Source organism: Ricinus communis, chromosome 4 (assembly GCF_019578655.1).
Source record: "Ricinus communis isolate WT05 ecotype wild-type chromosome 4, ASM1957865v1, whole genome shotgun sequence".
In the NCBI taxonomy this organism is placed as follows: Eukaryota; Viridiplantae; Streptophyta; class Magnoliopsida; order Malpighiales; family Euphorbiaceae; genus Ricinus; species Ricinus communis.
In genome coordinates this window covers 14,051,728-14,075,637 of record NC_063259.1, presented here as the reverse complement: position 1 = coordinate 14,075,637, position 23,910 = coordinate 14,051,728, and the positions used below count along the sequence as shown (strand labels likewise).

General features: G+C 27.4%; 1 protein-coding gene across 8 annotated transcripts; it reads left to right on the top strand.

Annotated features, from left to right (window-relative positions):
* The first annotated feature begins 799 nt into the window (after positions 1-799).
* LOC8279017 (membrane-bound transcription factor site-2 protease homolog) lies at positions 800-21,941 on the top strand. Of its 8 annotated transcripts, none has more exons than XR_007215596.1 (9): positions 800-1,128; positions 1,216-1,421; positions 1,599-1,746; positions 1,827-1,907; positions 1,997-2,461; positions 2,729-3,049; positions 5,933-5,998; positions 6,038-6,099; positions 6,475-6,914. XR_007215596.1 is itself a non-coding variant. In XM_048373285.1 (8 exons), exons 1-8 carry the CDS (start codon positions 883-885, stop codon positions 6,044-6,046), a joined length of 1,542 nt encoding a protein of 513 aa, XP_048229242.1. In that variant the 5' UTR covers positions 800-882; the 3' UTR covers positions 6,047-6,215. The 8 variants fall into 8 exon arrangements, 4 of the variants coding, with proteins under 4 accessions (XP_048229242.1, XP_015583050.2, XP_015583048.2 ...); XR_007215593.1 differs by lacking the exon at positions 6,475-6,914 and adding an exon at positions 4,711-4,879 and having other exon boundaries at positions 801-1,128; positions 6,038-6,215; XR_007215595.1 differs by lacking the exon at positions 6,475-6,914 and adding an exon at positions 21,859-21,941 and having other exon boundaries at positions 5,933-6,132.
* Positions 21,942-23,910: the final 1,969 nt, after the last annotated feature.

Genomic DNA, 23,910 nt, shown 5'->3' with positions numbered 1-23,910 from the left:
TTATAATATCAATACTAGCTTTTTGTTAAAAATAATTTTTCCAAAAGAAAATATTATATCATCATTTGTCTTTAAACAAACTATAAAATCATCTCATATTCATTTTTATTTTTTGCCCTATTTATTTGATAAATATATAAATTAATAATAATTATTTTTTATTAGTAAAAATCAATTACCCAAGTAATCTCTTATAAAATCTAGAAATCAATCGGATCAGTGTTTATTTAAAAAAATCAAAATTTTTATTTAAATATTTTTTATTTGACCTGATCAAAATTAAATTGAAAATTTTTAGTTAATCAATTTTATTTTATTTTTGAGTTTAAAAAATTATTTATATGAATAATTTGAATTTTATATTTTAAATATATTTCATTTTAAGGTGAAAAGTATAATGAAAAAAATAATAATAATGATGTATGAGAATTTTAAAAAGATAAATTTAAAAATATAAATTAAAATTTTAAGAAATAAGAAAAATTCAAAATTTATATAAATATTAAATTACAATATACAAAATTTATTTTTATAAAAATTAATAATTTTTTAAATGTATATTTATTTATATAGAATTTATAAAAAAAGTTAAATAATTAAATGCTTCTTATTTTTATAAAAATCTTAATGTTAGTAACTTTTATAGTTTCTAAGATTATTATTAAATATACTCTAGCTCTTAAAGTTTTTTAAAATATTAATTCATTTTTATTTTTTAAAATATTAATTAAGGATTCATTTTATTGTAAGAAAAAGAAAACGGTGTTGACCAAATAAAAGTAGTGACGGTTAAATAACAATAATATTATTAGAAATGGCAGTACGGTGAGCAGTACTAATCTTGAGGTGAAAAACAGATGAGAGTGAGAGTGAAGGTAGACAATGGAGGAGGAGAGGCGTTTTAGGAGATTTGGAAGAGCCCAAAGGCACAGGCTGTTACCTCTTCAAACTTCAGAAACTGGAATCCCTCGTCTATCAAACACAATTTCATGTTGGTTTTGCGATTACAAAATCACAGCCTTTAATTCTCAGTTATTCCGTATTGGAAGGAGGCATGCTCGCTTCTTCAAGCTATGGTTTTCAATTGGGGTCGGTTTTGCCCTCACTTCACTTTTCCTTGTCACTATGGTAATGATGTGCTTTCCTCATCTTCTCTCTTTAATCTCTACTGATGTGTACATTATAGATATAAATTTGTGTTATGTGTACTTACAGATTCTTGTTTGGGACTCAGGCACTGCTTTCCATATATTTGGTGGTGGAAATAGAGAGCTAAGCAATGTTGTTCATTCCTTGTTGTTTGGGTTTTCTCCTACAATCTATGCATTTAGACTATCAGTTACTGATGCTGCTCTTTTGCTACTTTCTACTTTGATTTCTGTTTCTGCCCATGAATTTGGCCATGCCATTTCTGCTGCCAGGTCACTTTCTTCTTCCCATTTGATTTTTCACTCTGTTTTTCATCATTTAATTTGAAATAAGTAGATTCAAGAAACTATTAGATATAGAGATTTAATTTAGACCTGGATTCGCATAAGGTCAGATAGATAGATTCTCATGGTTATTTCTGTAGGCACCCTTTTGCATCGAAATTGCAGTGAGGGCATACAGACGGAATACATTGCCGTTTTTATTGCAGTCCTTTTTCCTGGTGCTCTTGCCGCTTTCAATCATGAGTTGCTTCAGATTTTACCACGTTTTGCTGCCCTTCGTATATACTGTGCTGGAATTTGGCATAATGCTGTGGTAAGCTCCTATTAGTTCATAGGTTACTATGTCATTTTCCATAGTATTGCAGGGATGCTGACTGTGTCTTGATCTCTAAGTGCTGTGCAGTTTGTGGACTGCTGTTATTCCTCCTGCCCTTCATCTTGTCTCCCTTTTACATGCATGGTGAAAGCCTCATGGTATACTGTTAACTTTTTACAATGAATGCACATGCTGATTTGCCTATTTTTGCTTCTCACTTATGGGATTTATTTTCATACTTGAATAGGTTTTAAATGTACCTTCTGCCTCTCCTTTGTCTGGTTATTTGTCTCCTGGTGATATAATCGTGTCATTGGATGGTAGGCGTATTCATAATGAACAGGAATGGATGGAGATGACTGCTCTAATACATCAACAGGCGCTCCCAAGTTCAAACCATTCAGAAAATTCCAGAGGTTCTTCCATAGTTCATAGTAGAAATGGTTACTGTGTTCCTACTTCTATGATCGAAGAGAGCAAGAAAATTCATTTGGCAGATGATCAATCAGCTTGCCCTGATAATCTGACTGAATTTGTAGCCATTCAATGCTTTGGTTCTAGTCATTTACATGATGCCACCTTTGAGAATGGTCATCTAAGCAGAAAAGATGGTATGCACTGCTTGGATGCTAGGGATGCTGTCAAACTTAAGAGATGTGATCGTGGATGGGCTACAGAAATAACTAATGGAAGCAGCTGTTTATGTTCCCAAGTAGGTACTTCAATATTTTCAAATGTCTTTCGATCTTCAGCAATGCTTGTTAATTATTTTTGACATTTGCTTATGGTCCATAATCTGGAGGAATGATAAAAATTTAGGCTTCCCACTACGAAGTTGTAATTTAATGTTCTAAGGCAGGCTTTTGAAACAAAAGTGTTCATGGCAGTGACCTTTCTCTATCTGATTTGATTTGATGGGAAAATAATTAATAACATGCTGTTCATCTCAACTGATTCAATTCTTTTCTATTATCTTTAGGATGAACTTTGTTTAAGCCCTGTCCATTTTCCCGGGTTAATATGGGCTGAGATCACTTATTCAAGGCCTTACTCTCCAGAATGCTTACTACTTGGAAAAAACTCTGTTCCTGATTCTGAAACTGATTTCACAGAAGATAACTGTGGTGGGACTTTTGTTTTTGTTGGTGAAGTGATCTCCATGGCACACTCACTTCAGTTAACTGCTTATCAACCTCGCTGGGCATTCACTTTCAGTGCATATATTCCAAAGGTTCTGGAAAAGAGCTTAACATGCACATTTCAAGTTTCTCTTACAGTTGCTCTCCTCAACAGCTTGCCGGTAAATTTTGTTCCATTTAACATTATAGTAGGATTTAAATTCTGTTAAAGTACATGTGCCCATTAGCCTTCTTAATAGTTAAGAAAGTAACTAGAAATCTAGAAAAGGAAAAAGGAGTTTCATCAATCTATTGATCTCCTTGTATGTAGATGTGGAAATTCTCTAACAAATGGGGCTGGGAGAATTGGTTTAAGGCAAGCTATTTCGTGTGCCATCTGTCAACAAGCTTAGGGTCTCTAGCTCCTAAATTATTCTATCCAGTGCCCGTTACTAGCCCTGTTTGGTCTCTGAAATAACACTTTTTAGTAGATGAGTTATTTTCTCAAACAACTATTGCTAGTAGAAACCAAGATGAATGTTTAATGGAATCATCTTATTATGACATGATTCTCACCTGGCTTGGTTGGATTATAATTACATTTGATGGATACTGATTGCAATGTTTTTCAGTAATTTAATGTGGTTAGCGTTCTGCTTTTTCTATGGGTGAGATTGTTAATCTTGTGAAAAGGTAATTAGTACAAAATAGGTTGATAACAGCAAATACATTAGCTTGACTTCTGAGATTGGTCACTGCAAGGTAGAGATGTTAACTTTAGGGTAGAGATACTATAGAACATTCCATACAGCATTAAGGATACTGCTTTGGCAGAAAAATATTAAGCGATAACCTTTCCTAGTAAACTATGCTTGTCAAGGGAATATCACTTACCTCCCCCCTTTTTCTTTTTCCATTGAGACAATTGAGTACAATTCAAGCTAAATACTCAAGAAGATTGTTCTTGGAAAAGGATGAACCTTGATATTTTAGATTTATTTATTGCTTCATTCTGTTAATTGAGTGGGAAATATGCATGCCTTTTCCAACTCTTTCCAAACCCTCCAACTTCAGTTGATGATACACTTTCAAGGAGGACAGGTGTTGATAAATTTTCAGTCCTGGTATCTTTTCTCTTATCTTCCAATTGTTGAGTCCCTTGTGGATTGTCCTAACTATTTTAGATTAGATGCAGTCAAATGATGGCCAATTAGTTTTCCTTCACTAATGAATGCGTTTTCTTTTTTCTAATGTTTTTCCTTTTATACTTTTATAGCAAGGTCTTGGAATGGATTCTTTGTATTTTGGAACAGTTTGTCAAACTTATTAAGTTAATAAGCAATTAAATGTCCATACTGAATTTTCTAAATTAGTAGAACTGTTGCCGAAAATTGAAAATGGTGGACATGAAAATCCATCACCATAAGAAAGCACTATTGGGTCTTAAGCCAACAGTTATGATTACCACAGTACCATAAGATACTTTGATCACTCTTGAACTTGGTAACTCTCAGTTCTTATGTTTCCTTATATGTACTTGTTGCTTAGTTCTTTCAGACATATTAGAAGACCTGTTCCTTGAATTGATGTATTTAATCATGTCAATGTTCTCTCTTATATCTTAAATGCTGTGGTGAAAAGATTTATAGTAATTATAGGGATGAATATATGGTTCAGGATTTGATAGCTTAAAAACTACCAATTTCGCATCTACTGTTAGGTTCTTGGCATTGATGTAGAGATTAAAAGACTGATATGCTGCCAATATTCATTAAGAAAGCAAAACTCCATGGCTTTTAAATGCTCATCAAAATTCTCTCTTCCCCTTAATATCATGTTCTAGGTTTATTTTTTGGATGGCAAATCTATTTTGGAGGCAGCTTTGTGTCATTTCACTTTGCTGGGCCCAAGGAAGAGGGAAAAAGTACTGCAAGCCTGTCTTTTAGGGGGCACTATCATTTCCATGATGGGTTTTATTAGGATCTTCTTCATCAATGTTTTTTAGTGAACAGGTAATGAACCTTTGATCTTGTTTTTTGAAGAAAGTCGTTTTTAACATGTTTGCTTTAAACTTGATTCTGCATACATTTCTCTTCAATTGGAAGCGAAAAACAAGAAACACATTCCATTTACGTGCAAATAGCCTTGTTTGACATGCTATGTATTGATATATAGAGATCATTTAAATTCAATAGTAGATTGTGTTTGGAATAAATGAATGCTTGAAAATGACTGCTGCTTTAATCAAATATTCAAGGTATTGAAGTAAATAGTTTTGTAGTTCAAGTGGTGTCATTAACCAATCTTTCTAAGTTTGATAGGAGTTTCCCCTAATGTAATGAAAATTGTAGAGGGGAATGGAAGTCAAATGAAACATTTTTAAATCGATTATTTGATTTTGCACTTATCTATTGGAATTTATCTATGTATTTGATATTTGGAAGACATGAGTTTCTAAGGGAGCCATATTCATATTTTAACTTAATATATGCATTTTCTGTTTCTTTTTACTTCTTTTATTTTCTTGAAAATTTCTGGATAACTTGGGTTCTCTGAAAATAAAGATGTTGTTAGCTTTTGCCGAGGAGCTTAGTAGTGGAAGCTGCACATCTATTTGAACTTGGAGCATATGTTCTTCAGATATTCACTCTCGACAATGCAATTATCAAATAGCAGAAACCAAAACTAGTTGTAGGCTTTCTTATACAACAAATTGCTTTGTACACTTGCAGTTTTTAGTTTATCTTATAACAATTAGATGTAACTTCTAAAAAAGAAAAAAAAAAAATATGAGAGGAAAAATTTCATACAAAAAGAAATCTTCTTCCCTTCCAAAACCATGTGCAGATCCTTTTTCTATCTTAGCTTCATTTTATAACTTTTACATAATTATCTTCGAACTTATAGGAGCAATAATCAACTTTTAAGTGATAATGATCACTGTCTTAACAGGTAGCTTTTAGAATTCATAGCATAGATGTATGCATCAGACATTGAGAAAAACCTCACTGATACACTTCAACTAGCCATATGTATTGCTTCTTATGTGGTACTCTTGTATGCAGATCATCTTAACTCTTGGAGAAGAATATGCTTTTAGAAGAAAAACCCTCTGGCTGCAAGTGTTTGTTTTCGGTGCATCTAGGAGAGGATGTGGTACTGCGTATCCATGCCATTGAAATTTTCTACCGAGCGTAGCTGGATGTACCAATTTGAAGTCAAGTTGTGTAAGGTTCGTATGTTATAGCAAAAAACCTAACATAAAATTTGAGTGCTTTTTCCATTTTGTAAATATTCGGATTCGTGATATTTTGTCTATTAATCAATTTTGTCGGTCCTTTTCTCTTAGATTCAATTGCATTTTCAAAACTCATATGATCTTTTCCATTGCTAAAGTATTTGACTATGAGTCTTGCAATTACTGCAGTTATCCGAGTAACAGATACCACCAAACACACTATAACTGATTTAATGAGCAATTCAGGGTTTTATGGTTTGAATTAGTTCATATTTACACATGCGCTTAGTCTTGAGACAAACTATATTGATCTTTGACCTTGTTTTCTGGATTTTCTCTGATTTGTATGTTTGTTTTTTCTCTGGGTAGGGTTTTGGAAAAGATGGTTTCTGGTCACCAAATTTCTGAGATTTTCAGTGTCATGATAAAGTGCAGTGTTGTGAGTATTCAGGTCTAATTTCAGCCATGGCTGTTGTTTATTACTGCATTTCATAGCTATCTACTTTTTAATTGGAAAAATATCAGAAACACTCTTCTTTTTTTTTTGTTTATTTTTAATCAAATTTATAGTATCTTTTTCATTTTTACTGTGTAAAAATATCAAAAATATAGTTTTTTTTTTTTTACTTTTTTATCCTCAAATTTATGGGTTTGATTGACTTTTAATACAACTGAAAAATAGCCGAAAACAACCAAAGAAACAATGACTGTAAATTTGAAAGAAAAAAGGTTAGAAAAACAGTAAAAACGATATATTATATTTTTGTTGATTCTGGGACATTTTTGAAAGTTTCTTTTTTAATTCAACACAGAAGAGCCACTCAATTTGATTTTGTATTGCAATGAGGAAGGCCAATTTCATAGACTTTAGAAGTTATGAAACGAGAGCCATGGGCTGTCTTCTAATTGTAAATGCAAACCCAGAGCAAAATAACTGTTCTCAATATTATTATGTAAGATATTTGACCATAATAATGTAATTGTGACAGTTAATTTTTGGAATTTGAAGTTCGGCATTGAACTTTAATATAAAAAAGATTATTATTTTTCTATTCTCAAATTTAATTTATAAATAAATTTACTTAAAAAAAGTTAATATCTAAAATGGTAAATATATATATATATATATATATATATATATATATATATACTAATTTCTGGACTTAAAATTTTTTGACATTTTGCTTAATTTTTTATGCATAGGAGTTTTGTTTTGACGTGTGTACTTAGTTTTGATACATGAAGTTCAAGCTTACGTGTAATTTTATTATTTTTTCTATTAATTTATTAATTAATAAATTATATCTCTAATTAAATACTGACTATAATTCTAAGAATAACATATTAATTATATTTTAATATTATATTAACTAATAAATAACTTTATAATCAGATAATAATATTAATTCTATTTAAAAAATAGCATATTAATTATATTTTAATATTATATTAATTAATACATTAGTTTTCTAATTAGATAACAATTTTAATTCTAGAAAATAACATTTTAACTTATAGTTTTAATATTATTTTTAATTATAAATTAATTTTTCAAGCATACAATGAATTTCTATTTTAAAAAAAGTGATATAAATTATTTTGATAGGATTAATTTATATAATATTAAAATTAATCAATTAATAATTTTAAGATAATTTTTATATTATTGTACTAATAAAATTTTAAAATCTTAAAAGATTAAAAAAATATTTAAGAAATAATTAGTTTGCTATTATTTTTTAAAATATTATAAACTAATATTAAATATTAAAAATTTTATTAAATTATATCTATTAACTTAATTTTATAATAAAAAAATAACAATAAATATGCAACACACGGATAAGCGACTACGCTTTTAAATCCGAACCGGACATGCAATTTTACATACGGTTTCGATTCCTATATATTTTATTATCAACCTAAACTTATTCATTGCATTCTAAAATAAGCATTGTTACACAAAGATTATGAAACTGGTGAAATAGCCTCAATAATAGTAAAAGAATAACTTAATTTCATTAAAATACTCTTCCATTAATATACTCCAAATCACTATATATTTTATCTCTCGTCTGTTATATTTTCTCTCTCCAACTATATTAATATTTTTACTCAAAACCCATAAGAGTAGACTTAAAAGAAGAAAAACAAGTCACTAATGCTTTATTGGTTTATTAAAACAGCAATTAATTTGGAATATACTTTTCTTTTTCTAGAGTATAGTATTTATTTTAGAATGAAAGAAATATATATTTTTTTAATTTCTTATTCACATATACTTTTACAGCATTTTTAATACATTCTTTATATATGTTAAACCATTTATTCCAAAGAGTCATTTATGACACTCTAATGCAATATTTATTCTTCAATACATAAAGTAGATAGTCAATTTGGCTCTCTATGTATGAAGAACCAAATTTTCAGTCTCTATTTTATTTAATATGCACTATAAATTTTTATACAATTGATTTAATTGATATTTGTTACTCTTGTTTTTCTATTGATAAAAGTTACAAATAAATGAAAGAGAAATTAAAATTATTAATGCTTATAGAAATAAAAGTAAAATATATAATAAAATATAAAGAGTCTATTGGACTTAAATAAAATGTTTTACTCTTTATATATAAATATTTTTTAAATATTCTTTATTATAGAAACTGTACTCTTTAAAATAAAGAGCACCGTTGGAAATGTTCTTATACTCGGAAAAATTAGCACTCAACATCCATTCAAATTCATAATCTCAAAACCATAGAGAGGGTGTCAATATCATTGATATAGGTTGCACAAAAATATAGAAACAACAAATTTTTTTAAAAACTTGGTAAAAGAATTGGAAATTCTTAAAAGATTTCTAAAGCCTTTAAGAGCTTTCAAAGAGTTTCCAAACATGATCAACACAGAAACCTTATTTTCTTAAACATTTCGTAGAACCCAGACATTAACTCTCTTACACATGGAAGAACATTTCCTCCCATGATTGGAAGTAGCCCACCTTCCAAAGCTTTTTTGCTTTTTTAGAGATTTTGGTACAAATCTAAGCATCCATCCTTGAAACTATGCAAACTTACTTCCTATGCATCAAACCTCGTTTTTCATTAAAGGGCACTAACTCAATCATTAACCCAATTCCTCAATAATTTCCAACTACAAAACTGTTGTAGGAATCTAAAGTCAAGATTTATAGTACATTTTGTGCCTAGTTTTGTATTGTTATTGACAAATTCTTTTTAATGTGGGCATATAGTGACGGCTTGTTGGGGGACAAAGCATGGTTTAGAAAATTCTAAGTTCCACATAAAGCATGCTTCTCTTTATTATTTTACTGTTTCATGGCTCTTCGGCATTGTGACCTTTGTATCAACTCAAAAACACGACGCACTCGACCACAAAAAGACACTCTTAAAATGACTTTTGTATAATAAGTCATGAATGGTCTGAAACTCGTTCTTATCACATTTGATTCTACTACTCAAACCATCTTCAAATATCTTTCAGATAAGTATTATATAATTTCAGCGTTTTACAATTTTTAATATGTAAGTATTTTTCAGATAAAAAGAGATATGTGATTATAAATTGTAATAAAAAATGTATTTTATCGTTAAAAAATCTTGATTTACAAGAATTTAACTACATTTATTTCGACAGTTACTATTATTATATTGCTCGTATTTGATAGCGAAAACTCATAATTTCATTATTTGACTGTTAAATCATGGTCTAAGAAGTTATCTTAAACCATTTTTAAATATTTTTTGGCTCAACTTATTTATTTTTCAAACTATTTACTTACTAGTCATATTCTCATGCTACATAAAATTATTTTAATTTATGGTTTTTTATGGATATAAAATATCAAAATCTAGTTTACAAGTAATGATAATTTAATTTTAATTATTCAAAGTATGCATATTTACAGGGTGCTCGTCTGACTTGAATATTTGAGGGTTATTTTTTTTCTTTCCTATTGATTTTGTGAATTTGGTCCAAACTCAAAATATCTAATTCTTTTAGCTTTAAAAAATATATTATTTCTTCAAACCTCATCCAAAATCTTATTTGGATGATAACTAATTTATTTTAAATGTAATCCTAATGAAAAATAATATAAATAAAGAAAAAATGAGAATTAATGAGGTTTAACAATGGATCTACGTCTTCCACACAAAAAATGGCTAAAATATTTTATTAATTCAAGAAATGGATAAGACTTATATTTATATAAGAAAGAAATCAATTTCTTTCTATTATATTATCAGATCTCATAAAATACTGCCAATTCTAGTCTACTCATTTCATTTAAGACTCATTTTTCTGAACTTGATTTCTATGTTATGTATGACCGTGCCTAAGATCATATCGATTAAAGTAGATCTTTGTTCCCCTCACCTCTGATGTCCAAGCCTCTAATTAAGAAGAAGAGGTGATCTCGATACCAGGTCGCAATAAAAGACGAGAGAAGCCCAAAGTTTTTATTCCTTCCACAATAAAAATGAAAATACCTTCTAAATTTCTCATAACGGCGAGATCTAAGCCCCCGGTCATTCCAGTGACTTAAAAAGGAAAAGTCCATCTTAATATTTTTTATCAATCAAAACATCTTCTCAAACTATACAAGTTTATTTTAAAGCATACGGCTTTCCGGGTGTACATGATGATATTTGTACGGATGGATCTTTTATATTGTACGACCGAGTGAATCATCTGTTAGACTTTATTCTTTATAATAATGGTCATTGAATTATCCATGACAATACATACAAATTATAGATTTCAAAATCCATATTGATTATCAAATCCTAATATCTAAAACTATCATATACCATAATTACTAAGAAAGTTTAGTCATAAGTATGTGTTTTCATTATATGAATGAATTATGAATGAGTGTTTGAATCAACAAGTATAGCTATACTAAGTCAAATCGCTAAATTCTTTAGAGTTTTTTATTTTTGTCTCTCATAGGTAGATAATAAAAGTTATCTATGATTTGACATATTAGAAACCATAACCTAGAAATCTTAATATACTAATCTAATAACAACATCCACCTATTTAGCATACTATGATTTAAGAATTTATAGGCTCTACATAGATGAATTATTTTAAATAAGCTCACTAATAAAATAGTTATTAATATAATTGTTATTAAATATGTAAGCTCCGACAATAGAGATTAAAAATCTAAGATGATCGTCATTCTCAAATATGAGATGGTCGTTCACTAGTGATGGGTTATAGATCATCAAATTCCCACAAATGGTATGAGAAACGGATATATTAGCTGCATTCTCAAAAGTATGAATCTGTCTAATAATATTTGACCAGACTCAATCAGCTTCCTGATTTTATGAAATCTCCCATAAATATGCTTAATCCTAGCATGATAGACCTAGTTTCTTACTAAATCATTGGCACCCCGACTGTCACGATGCAATTGAACTCCTTCTTGCTTAATACCTAGTTCCTTCATCAACCTTGCAAGCAGTAAAGCTTCTTTGGTAGCTTCAGCCATCGCCAGATGTCCTACTTTAATTGTAGATAATGCCAAGTTTTGATGCGTCCTTCAGATACCTTAAATTCCATTTGATTGCTTCCCAACGTCGTCTGCTTGATTTTGACATATCTTAACTAACAACACGAGCCAAATTAGGTCTAATACAAACCATTACATAACTAAAAGGCCAACTACACTACAACGCCATATGAAACCTTTGCCCCGACTTTAATCTTTCAATCTAACTTTGGACACTGCTCCAAACAAAGCTTGAAATGATCTGCCAATGGAGTACTCACTGATCTCTAATCATTTAAATTTTAGATTCTTAAATATCCACATAATGACTCTACTATTATAAATATTATTTTTTTAATTATAAATCATTGGATCGGGTATTATTTTAATTGATTTATAATTTATATGTCTTTCTACTAATTTAAATTGTCGGGTAGATCTATATATGACTTTTAATTATTTATACAAATCAAAATTATATGATTATAATAGTCGTCAAGCACTACTAATTATATTTTAGAAATAGATAAAAACTTGTAAGAGATAATATAATATATTCTCTTAATCAATAACTAAATACTACATATAATTAGTTAATTCACTATCAAATTATATTAATATATAATTAAAATAAAAATAATATCAATTATTATAGATTTACAAAATATCGTAAATTTATAGTACATATGACTCATTAAATTTAATATTACTCTTCCAAAATCTTAACTTTGTCAAGTAACATATCCTCATGCTTCATAGTCGACATTCATGTGGCTTCAATCTATCAATGCTTTGATGCAAGAGGCTGTTTTAAACCGGTCATACGATGGATCCTGTGCTCTTACTCAATCAGTATTTGTATATTTCATTATTTATACACTAAATCGGTAGTTAATTATATATTTATTAATTTTAAATAATAAAATACATATCAGTCATCTAATATCAAAATATAAAATATTTATACATATACGGTGATTTTCTTATCACTATTCTTACGGATTTTAGTGGCAAGGTCACAATACGTGAACCACACCCTAAAAAGATTGTTGGTCTATGCAGCCACCAACCTCATATATAATAAAAAGATTATTGAATTCAATATCCTTATTAAATTTAGATTGCATTTTAACTTGCAGGCTAACCACCCAATAAGTAGATTATACCTATGTTATTTTGTATAATATAATATAACATAATTATGAACATAATATAGTATTCAAGGGTATATGACTTGATTGCCAAAGTGTTGCTGAATTTAATTTACTCCAATTAAAAATAGAGGAGATTCTTGAAGAATCAAGACATGTGATCTTATATTATATATAATAATAATAATAATAATATGTAAATTTTGTAGCAGTGGAAGGGTCATTTTCAATTTGGATTTTGTGAAAGCAAAATTAAATATTTGGATAAGATATTTTTCCCATTTGCCTGCGGCTCTGACTCTATCTGCATGTGAGAGGTTTCAATGGTTTTGGCAAATTACTATTCCAAGTTCACCAAACAAATTATAAACTTCTGAAAAAAAAAAAAAAAAGACAAATATTTAACCTAATCTTTGTAACACTGCCTACTTCTGAATTATGTTGCCCCCTTTAAAGGAATATTAAAATTTCTGGTTGAAGGCAGCTCTCCATTCATTTCTATTTTAATGGATAAAAGTAAAGGTCAAAACAAATACTTCTACTATTTATTTGTCCAAGTTTATTCTAATATACAAGTTACTTTTTATATTTTTGTATTATATCTTTTTTATTTATTTTTTATAAAATTAAATATTATTTATTCTGTATAAAATTAATGTAGTTAAACCACTAAATTATTAATTTAAAATTATATTTTAATCCTTAATAAAGTTATTATTAAATATTAGACTCGTTTAAAAAATTAATTTCTTTTATTAAAATAAACAAATCTCATTTTTAATGCAAATTAATTTTAGTTTTTGATATGAATGGTTAATTAATAATTTTTTATCTGCTTTAATCTTTTTTTCAAATACTAATTAAACTATATTAATGTGAATATTTATTTCTCAAAAGATTAAAAGAAAGAAAAGTAAAATTATTTTGTTTCTCATGCATTCAAATAATTTTTTTTTTAAATGCCATTTACTTATTCTTTTATTTTTATACACTCATCTCAAAAATAAAAATAAAATTTATTCTTTCACCTCAAAACAATAATAGAAAAAGAGAAAGGTATTGAGTGTTCTAAACAAATAATTTTTAGAAATTAAAAGATGATGAGTAATTTTTTAAATGAATAAAAATTAAAATAATTTAATCTAATATATTTTTTTTAGTGCTAAAAGAAGATTTGACAGAAAATTAAAAAATAGAAAAAATTATAAGGATCAATAAAGAGAGGGACACTATAATATATATAAATTAGCAGGTTCTTTAATTAAAAAATAATAATTCAAATACTGAAATTGAAAAAAAATTAAAAAATTGAGACATTAAATTTATAATTATCCCTAAGAGTTTGGATTTCTAATTGGTTATTACCATCATTAGTTAACTTTCCCTTCATTCAAAACATATAAATTTTGAATTTACAAATAAATTCTATAAATTTCAACCAAACACAATAAAAATATGTATCAGCTTCAACTATCTATTCCAAAAATCCCTTTCTATATCTAAATTTCTAGGTAGGAATACCTTTAATAAACTCATCATGTCTCCAATTATATGGCTTGCGAATTTCTTCCATTCTTTCCACCACTAAGCTGAGCCAACTCCAAGTAAGAATCAGCGTTCGAGCTAAATATTAACAAGTTTATTTAAAAGTATCTATTTCGAATTGAATCGATTAAATTTTAGATTTCACATTGATTAAAAATTAAAAAAGAATGAAAGCTTTATATAATATTTGAAACTCACTGTTTAATTTTCTTTTCTGAAGGATAGTATTTACTAGTTAAGTTTTTAACCTAATTACTAATTAAGTATATATATTTTTTAATAAGTTTATTTAATTATTTTAAATTTTAAAAAATAAAAATATTCATACTTTTAAATTATTTTTAAAAATACTTCCCGATTACAATCTTATAACGAGGAAGACGGTGTGGCAAGCCAACTGTGTTTATTAAAAAAAATTATAATTCAACATAAAAATTTTATCCTCTATTTACCATGTAATCATTAAAAGTCTCACATATATATATACATCTTTTATATATCTCATATCTAAATGCATTTTTTTTTAATAAAATACGATAGATTTACCATATAATTTTTCTCATCAAAATTTTAAAAATTATTGCTCAGAACTATTTATATAAAAAAATTCATAAATACGGATGTTTATTTTAAAATCTTAAAATAATTTGATAAAATATTTGAAAAAGAAAGTATATAATCTAGGATCTAATTGGTAATTAGACCCAAATTTTTGAATCAGCAAGGATGGTTTTCACTTACGTGTACTCGAATCTTCTTACGTCCGTATGTTGTCGTGTGTTGATTGGACATTACATGTGAGTCAACCTGATAAGATGGGCTAGCTATGGGTTTAATGTTATGTGAGGATTGGGTGTTGAAATTATAGATTTTAGGGGGCAAGGCCACAAGATTATTGCTAACAGAATCTAATAAAACACAAACGTAAGAAAAGCCCACCAACTTACCGATGGGTAATAAAGTACTAATAGCCAAACACCTGTTGTCTTTTTGCCGTATTATTATATATTTATATATGTTATCCTCTTAAATGGGTGACACTGATGAATTGGTTATTAAATTTAAAATAAATATTAATGTTTTATTACTTTGAAAAAGTAGGTTAAATATATAACTGGCCTACTGCTGTATTTGTTCCTTTTTTACAATTGGCTCCTTCAACTAAATTTTGCTTTAAAATTGAACCTTTTAAATCTATGGTTCGTGCAATTGAATCCCTTCAGTAATAGTAGTAATAAAAAAAATTAACATTTTTCTCTAACGACATTTTTGTATTGATAAAATAAAAAATGAGAGAAGCTAATTAATCAAAATAATAAAAATTAAAATATTTGTAAAATCTCTTACTCAAAAGAGGAATCTTAACTCAATAAGACATTAAAAAACATATTTTGATCACTAATTTTTTGACAATCCATTCAAATTTTAATATGTGACAGCATTGAATTTCAAATTTAGCAACCCCAAATTATTAGTAAACCCAAATATCAACAATTTTATTATGTAGCCTTAAAAAAATCCAAATATCAAATCGGATACATGGTAAAAAAAAATCAATTGAAACGGCAGCTGCAGGAGCTTCAGAAACGATAGTGGCGCATGGCGAGGCTGGGTTTGTGAACGGCGACGTTGTTAGTGCAGTACGCAGAGCACAAGACTGGTTACTAGTACGATGTGCAGTAGCAAGACTGTTGTTGATGCGTTGTGCAGCAGTAAGACCGTTAGTGGTGTACGTTGTGCAATGGCGAGACTGTTTACTACAATGAATGGTGGCAAGACTGGTTGTGGGTGCAATTTTTATAACGAGACTGGTTGTTGGTGGTGTGGTATGGTGCCGAGACTACTGCAATGGCTGGTGGCAAGGATTGATTGCAGCTTACTATCGATTTAGAGGAAGAGAAGTGAGAAAATTTGATTTAGGCCATTGATTTAGAGGAAAGGAAGTGAAAATTTTTTATTTTGATTTATTTTCTTTTTTTTTAAATTAAGTATTTTTTATTCATTAATAAGATATTTAGTATATTAATAAATAATTTATTAAACACACTTAAACTATTTTTTAAAAATGCACGCTTAACTAATGCTATTGAGGAAGTTTGATTGCATAATCCTTAGAGTTAAGGTTCAATTGAAACAAAGTTTAGTTGAAGAAGCCAATTGCAAAAAATGAAATAAATACAATAGGCCATTTATGTATTTAGTTAATGAAGTATTTCATTATTTATTTAACAGTTAGATATAATTCGAGTAATTTATAAAAAAATTTAATCAAAAATAATGCATGAAAGGGTCGTCGAGGAATTGTTCTTCATGGAGGACCAATATTAAGGAGACAAGTTAGATTTTTTTGGACCTATAGTAAGGGGACAAGTAGATTATAGGACCAATCGTATCACGAAAAGCGTTAGCAAGCAAAGGGTCTATTTGTAGTTTTAAAAAAGGAAAAAAAATGGATAGATCAAAGTTGTCAATTCTAATTTGGTCATCAACAATATATTTAAACTTGTAGAAGCAAAGAATACATTCCACATCTTATCCAACAAAGAACCCGTTCATTTGTCTATCTCTCTATGTGCCCTTGTCACTCAACCTTCACCTCCAAAAGAAATGAAAACACTTTACATTCCCAGAATTATTGGACTCCATAATAATAATAATAATACGAATAACAACTCTAGTGTGTTATATGTTGTGTTGTCATCATGAATGGTGACTGTTAAGGAATCAAAATATGAACAAAATTGTTGTCCATTAGTACTTTTGCAATATTATGATTTGTCATTAGGAAGAAGAAAGAAAAAAAAATAAGCAAAATTTTCTAGAGTTACGGATAATTGACCAATAAAAAAATAAAAAAAAATCGATTAATGCTGGCGAAAAGAGGGTTGAAATATATTACCGAAAGGACTATGATATATATAAAAATAAAATTTTAAAATGTCGAAAAGACCGTATGTATTATTTTTATAAAGTAATTCTTTTTAATTTAAATGTGTCGACGATAATGAAAGAGCCAAAAGGATATAATCGATCTTCATGCAAAGTAAATAACTCAATCAATTAATAAGATTTCAAATTAAAGCAAATAATTAGGGAGAAAATGAGGATGAAACGAAGAAAGAGGCAACGGACGAAAAGAAATGGGGAAGAGAAGGGAGAGGCAATAATTGCCCGTGCGTTTATGGGATCCGTTTGGACACATAACTGCCATAACTACCGCTGGTCTTTCCTCACATGCTAATGCTGTTGCTGTTTGCTTTTAATTAACAGAAACCCCTTTTTTAAAAATGTATATATTATTATCTCACGCGCATGCCCCCACGCATTCACCTGTCTATCTATTTAATAAGAGAATTAGAAAAAATATAATAAAAAATGAAAATGAAAAAAAAAGTGGGACTCTACAATCTAAAATTAATTTAAGTGGGCCCACAGCCGATCATGTGAATCATAGCCACGTACGTTGTCGGCATCTTACCAAATTGACCAGGCAGCCTTGTACCCCTCTCACATGCCCCTTCAATCCCACTCCCATTGAGTGAAGTGAAAGAAAACAAAAACAAAAAAACAATAGTCTTTGGTAATTCTTTTATAGATTGATTGTTCTTTTAGATAAGTATTTGGTGATAATTTATTATAGATTAATATTTATTTTTAAAAATTTTTACTCTTAAAATTTAATAATTTTACTTGGTACGTTATCATTTTTATTTTTTTCGTGTCTAATTATATAAATCTACAGTCAAATTTCTCATTATTAAGATATTAAATCATAATGAAAAAATTATTATTTTAATGATATTAATTTAACAGTTAAATAATAATATTAAAATTTATAAATTCTAAAAATATAAATATAAAATAATAATAATTGATCGAACTTTTTATCAGTATAATATCTATTTATACAGTAGTTATTATTATTATTTTTTTATTTAAATAGACATTTGACAAATTATCACAAAAAGCAACTATCATAAAAAAATTATTCTTCTTTTTTCTGGATGATCACTCAACACAACATAGTCAGTCCAATGAGATTTATTCTATATTCGGAAACTTATATTATATAGGAGAAAAAGAAGAATTATTTCCATTATTTTCTACTTTTCTATTTTATAGATAGACAATAAAAAATAAAATTCATATTTTGAATTTTCAAAATGGAAAAAAAAATTATGAGAAAGAAAAATAACGTTTATTTTCCTTTTCTTTCCAACCAAACATAAGTTACTTTTCTTTTTTATTCCCTCTTCTAATTTCTTTTTCTGTTTTTTTCAAAGAAAGAGTTAGTTTAACAGGTTTCTTTATGCTTTTAGCAATGAGCAACAAAAGAAAAAATGTTTATCAATGCAGTTGCGAATCTAGAAAAATCAATAGGAGTAAAATAAGAGAGAAATTTTAAGAAAAAAAAGAGTAATAAAAACATGAATAAACTTATGAAAGTAGATAGAAAATAAGAAATTAATATAGATTAGGGATAAAAATTAAAAGAAAAATATTAATTACTATAATCCACTGAGGTTTTTACAAATTTATAAGTTTCACATTAACAATTAATAAAGATTTAATTTCATCTTTAAATTTATTATTAAATATTAGTTTTTTTAAAAATAAATAATTTAAATTTTTAAATTACCCTAATCGCCTATCATAATTTTAAACAATCATTGACAACACATTTTTTATTAAATTTTTATTGGCTAATATCTAATTAAATGATGAACTTTACACTTTTAACAATTTTATCTAATTGTTTCAAAATTTTAAAATAAATATCTATGCTTTCAATTTATTTTCAAAAACACTTTTCGATAATAATTTTTAAAATTTTACAATGAGAAAAATGACGTGGCAAGTCATTTTTACTTAGTAACATAAAGATTAGTGAGTCAATACAAAATTTATTGTATTTAGATGTAAAATATGCAAAAAATGCATATATGTGAAATTTTTAATGGTCATATTATTAAGTTTAGGATAAATTATTTTTACTGATTCATAATTGTTATTTTTTTAGTAAGCACAACGAAAATAGTTTCATAATATCCATGGAACTAATTTATGCAACTAAATTCAAACATAAGAATTAATTCAAAGTTAATTAATACGCACAATGAAGCTAATTTATGCAACTAAATTAATGAATTTGATATCTCATCTCAGAAAAAAGAAATTGATATCAAATTTAGTTGTTTAGCATAGGTGGCTTCCTCAAACTCAATTTTGGATAGTAAGTGTTGGAGGCAATTTACATATGAAAAGGGAAGGAGTAAACTAACACTTTAGATATTTTAGATTATAAAGAATAAAAGACAAAAAGAATTAATGCATAGATTATTATTTTTCATTAGTAAGTGTTGGTTTCCATCATCTTTTCTTGTGCTGAATTCAATCTAAAAGTTTACAGATTTTACATCTTATGCTCAATTCAATTTATAAACAGATTTTGCACATTAGGTTTACCTTTAAGCAAAAAGAAAAATTGAAAGCCATCTTTGCCTCTCTTTTATTTAATTTTGTTTACCAAGCTCTTTCATTAAAATGTGAAGAGTTTGGTTTCTAAATGCATTTTGATTAGTATTACATTTTCAACATGGTGGTTTTTTCTTATACCTAAGATTTTTAAACCATGAGAAGCGTTTAGTTGAATTATTATTTTATTTTTCCACTTATAAATCAAACCGGTAGATGATCGAGATATATGTTTATTATTTTTAAATAAATAAATATTTATCCATCATCCAATAGTAAGGTACAACAAGAAGAAAAAAATCCATTGTTGAGTTATTGAACTTATCAGTTTTATGCCATTGGATCCTTAAACTTTTATTTTATTCTATTGAGTCTTTGTATTTTTATTTTTGTTTTGTTCAGGACTCCTTACATATATTTTATGAGACAATCGAATCTTTTTACTTTTATTTTTAAAAATTTTAAAGACTTAAAAATATATTTTATCTCTATATATACGTATCACTCTCTTATTTATTATTTATTATAATATATGCACTTATTAGAAGACAGAGTTAGCATATTTCCGAAAACAGAAATTTCAAATTTTCAACTCAAGAGCATGTGTTATGATGTCAGAGACTGATGTTTTTTAAGACAAGATTTAGAAAAGCAGAACCAAAGTACTATAAATGTTTCAAATGCAAACAAAATTATGCATGTGATGCTTAAACGTTTTTCCCTTTCTTCAATTTTCCTTAAGTCACGTATCACATGCACTGACTTTTATTATCTCAAGCATGGAATTGGAACCCATATAATGTTTCAAATAATGAAGAAATTAAAACTCTTGTGCTCTCTAATCTTCATTTTAATTTTTTGTTATTAATATTAGTATACAATCATTGCCAATCAATTAACTTAATTTAAATTTAAAAAGGATTCGATCTTATATACTAGACGACATTTTTCCCAAATTATATACCCTCCTTATTTAAAATTAGTAAAAAGGGTATAATTAGCTGGAATCGCACAGATGTACCGTTGATTATTTAAAATTAGACAGAATCACGGTGATATATAGCCGATTATCTTTTTTCCTTCACAATATTAAACTTAAATCTCGATTAAACATGTAATGATATATGATTAAGCCAAGCATTTGAGTTAAGTGATACTCATATCTTTGTCATCACTTATAATTACATTTGGTAAAATAGACAAATTTCAGTCACGAGAATAGAAGAGGAAGAAAAAAAAAAAGAATTATTGAAACCATGTTACATACATATGAAGACATATGCAAGAATAGTACCATTAGTTCACATGGTTCTGATTACTTATTGAGGGGTGTATTTTCTTTGCCCACTTTGGAGCATCAAGAAGAAAATAAATAACAAAAATATATTAAATGCATAGTTTAAATAAAAAAGGGAAGAAAAAGGAGAGAACGTGGGGGCATGAGAACCCACATGGTGATTCTGGGTAGAAAAGGCATAAAATCTTCAAATTGTGTTGGGGGATAGGGTTAGGTATGGTAGTTGGAAAGTTCTATTTCATGCTCTTATAATTTGTAACTAACCAACCAACCAACCAACACCCAATATATATATCCAATTACCATGGCTTTTTATAAATTGTCATATATAATTTTAACATGTATACGTGTTTTTTTAGTTCATATATATTTATATATACATACATTTTTAAAAAATATAATATTATTTTTTCTTTAAGCTCGATAACGGAAATCTGTAGCGAATTTATATAATACAAATAATTTTTTTTTTTAAGAAAAGGAAAAAAGAAAAAGGAGATGCATGTCAAGCACGGCATGTCTATTATCTTCAAAAGAAGGCAGCTAGCAAATTGCTTAAAATTCAATGATCCCTCCATTAGCTGCGTTGTTGCTGACAAAGCCCTAATCCTCAAAAATTCATCATCGCCATCACTTCATTCTTTGAAGAAAAAGAAAAATACTTGACTAGTCTTAGATGTACCAGCTACGCTCGGATGTACCAATTTGAAGTCAAGTTGTGTAAGGTTCGTATGTTATAGCAAAAAACCTAACATAAAATTTGAGTGCTTTTTCCATTTTGTAAATATTCGGATTCGTGATATTTTGTCTATTAATCAATTTTGTCGGTCCTTTTCTCTTAGATTCAATTGCATTTTCAAAACTCATATGATCTTTTCCATTGCTAAAGTATTTGACTATGAGTCTTGCAATTACTGCAGTTATCCGAGTAACAGATACCACCAAACACACTATAACTGATTTAATGAGCAATTCAGGGTTTTATGGTTTGAATTAGTTCATATTTACACATGCGCGCTTAGTCTTGAGACAAACTATATTGATCTTTGACCTTGTTTTCTGGATTTTCTCTGATTTGTATGTTTGTTTTTTCTCTGGGTAGGGTTTTGGAAAAGATGGTTTCTGGTCACCAAATTTCTGAGATTTTCAGTGTCATGATAAAGTGCAGTGTTGTGAGTATTCAGGTCTAATTTCAGCCATGGCTGTTGTTTATTACTGCATTTCATAGCTATCTACTTTTTAATTGGAAAAATATCAGAAACACTCTTCTTTTTTTTTTGTTTATTTTTAATCAAATTTATAGTATCTTTTTCATTTTTACTGTGTAAAAATATCAAAAATATAGTTTTTTTTTTTTTACTTTTTTATCCTCAAATTTATGGGTTTGATTGACTTTTAATACAACTGAAAAATAGCCGAAAACAACCAAAGAAACAATGACTGTAAATTTGAAAGAAAAAGGTTAGAAAAACAGTAAAAACGATATATTATATTTTTGTTGATTCTGGGACATTTTTGAAAGTTTCTTTTTTAATTCAACACAGAAGAGCCACTCAATTTGATTTTGTATTGCAATGAGGAAGGCCAATTTCATAGACTTTAGAAGTTATGAAACGAGAGCCATGGGCTGTCTTCTAATTGTAAATGCAAACCCAGAGCAAAATAACTGTTCTCAATATTATTATGTAAGATATTTGACCATAATAATGTAATTGTGACAGTTAATTTTTGGAATTTGAAGTTCGGCATTGAACTTTAATATAAAAAGATTATTATTTTTCTATTCTCAAATTTAATTTATAAATAAATTTACTTAAAAAAAGTTAATATCTAAAATGGTAAATATATATATATATATATATATATATATATATATATATATATACTAATTTCTGGACTTAAAATTTTTTGACATTTTGCTTAATTTTTTATGCATAGGAGTTTTGTTTTGACGTGTGTACTTAGTTTTGATACATGAAGTTCAAGCTTACGTGTAATTTTATTATTTTTCTATTAATTTATTAATTAATAAATTATATCTCTAATTAAATACTGACTATAATTCTAAGAATAACATATTAATTATATTTTAATATTATATTAACTAATAAATAACTTTATAATCAGATAATAATATTAATTCTATTTAAAAAATAGCATATTAATTATATTTTAATATTATATTAATTAATACATTAGTTTTCTAATTAGATAACAATTTTAATTCTAGAAAATAACATTTTAACTTATAGTTTTAATATTATTTTTAATTATAAATTAATTTTTCAAGCATACAATGAATTTCTATTTTAAAAAAAGTGATATAAATTATTTTGATAGGATTAATTTATATAATATTAAAATTAATCAATTAATAATTTTAAGATAATTTTTATATTATTGTACTAATAAAATTTTAAAATCTTAAAAGATTAAAAAAAATATTTAAGAAATAATTAGTTTGCTATTATTTTTTAAAATATTATAAACTAATATTAAATATTAAAAATTTTATTAAATTATATCTATTAACTTAATTTTATAATAAAAAATAACAATAAATATGCAACACACGGATAAGCGACTACGCGTTTTAAATCCGAACCGGACATGCAATTTTACATACGGTTTTGATTCCTATATATTTTATTATCAACCTAAACTTATTCATTGCATTCTAAAATAAGCATTGTTACACAAAGATTATGAAACTGGTGAAATAGCCTCAATAATAGTAAAAGAATAACTTAATTTCATTAAAATACTCTTCCATTAATATACTCCAAATCACTATATATTTTATCTCTCGT

Coding starts and splice junctions, on each gene's coding strand:
- LOC8279017 (XM_015727562.3), top strand. CDS start 883: ATGGAGGAGGAGAGGCGTTTTAGGAGATTTGGAAGAGCCCAAAGGCAC. Junction 1,422..1,598: donor CATGCCATTTCTGCTGCCAG/GTCACTTTCTTC, acceptor TCGAAATTGCAG/TGAGGGCATACAGACGGAAT. Junction 2,462..2,728: donor GCAGCTGTTTATGTTCCCAA/GTAGGTACTTCA, acceptor TATTATCTTTAG/GATGAACTTTGTTTAAGCCC.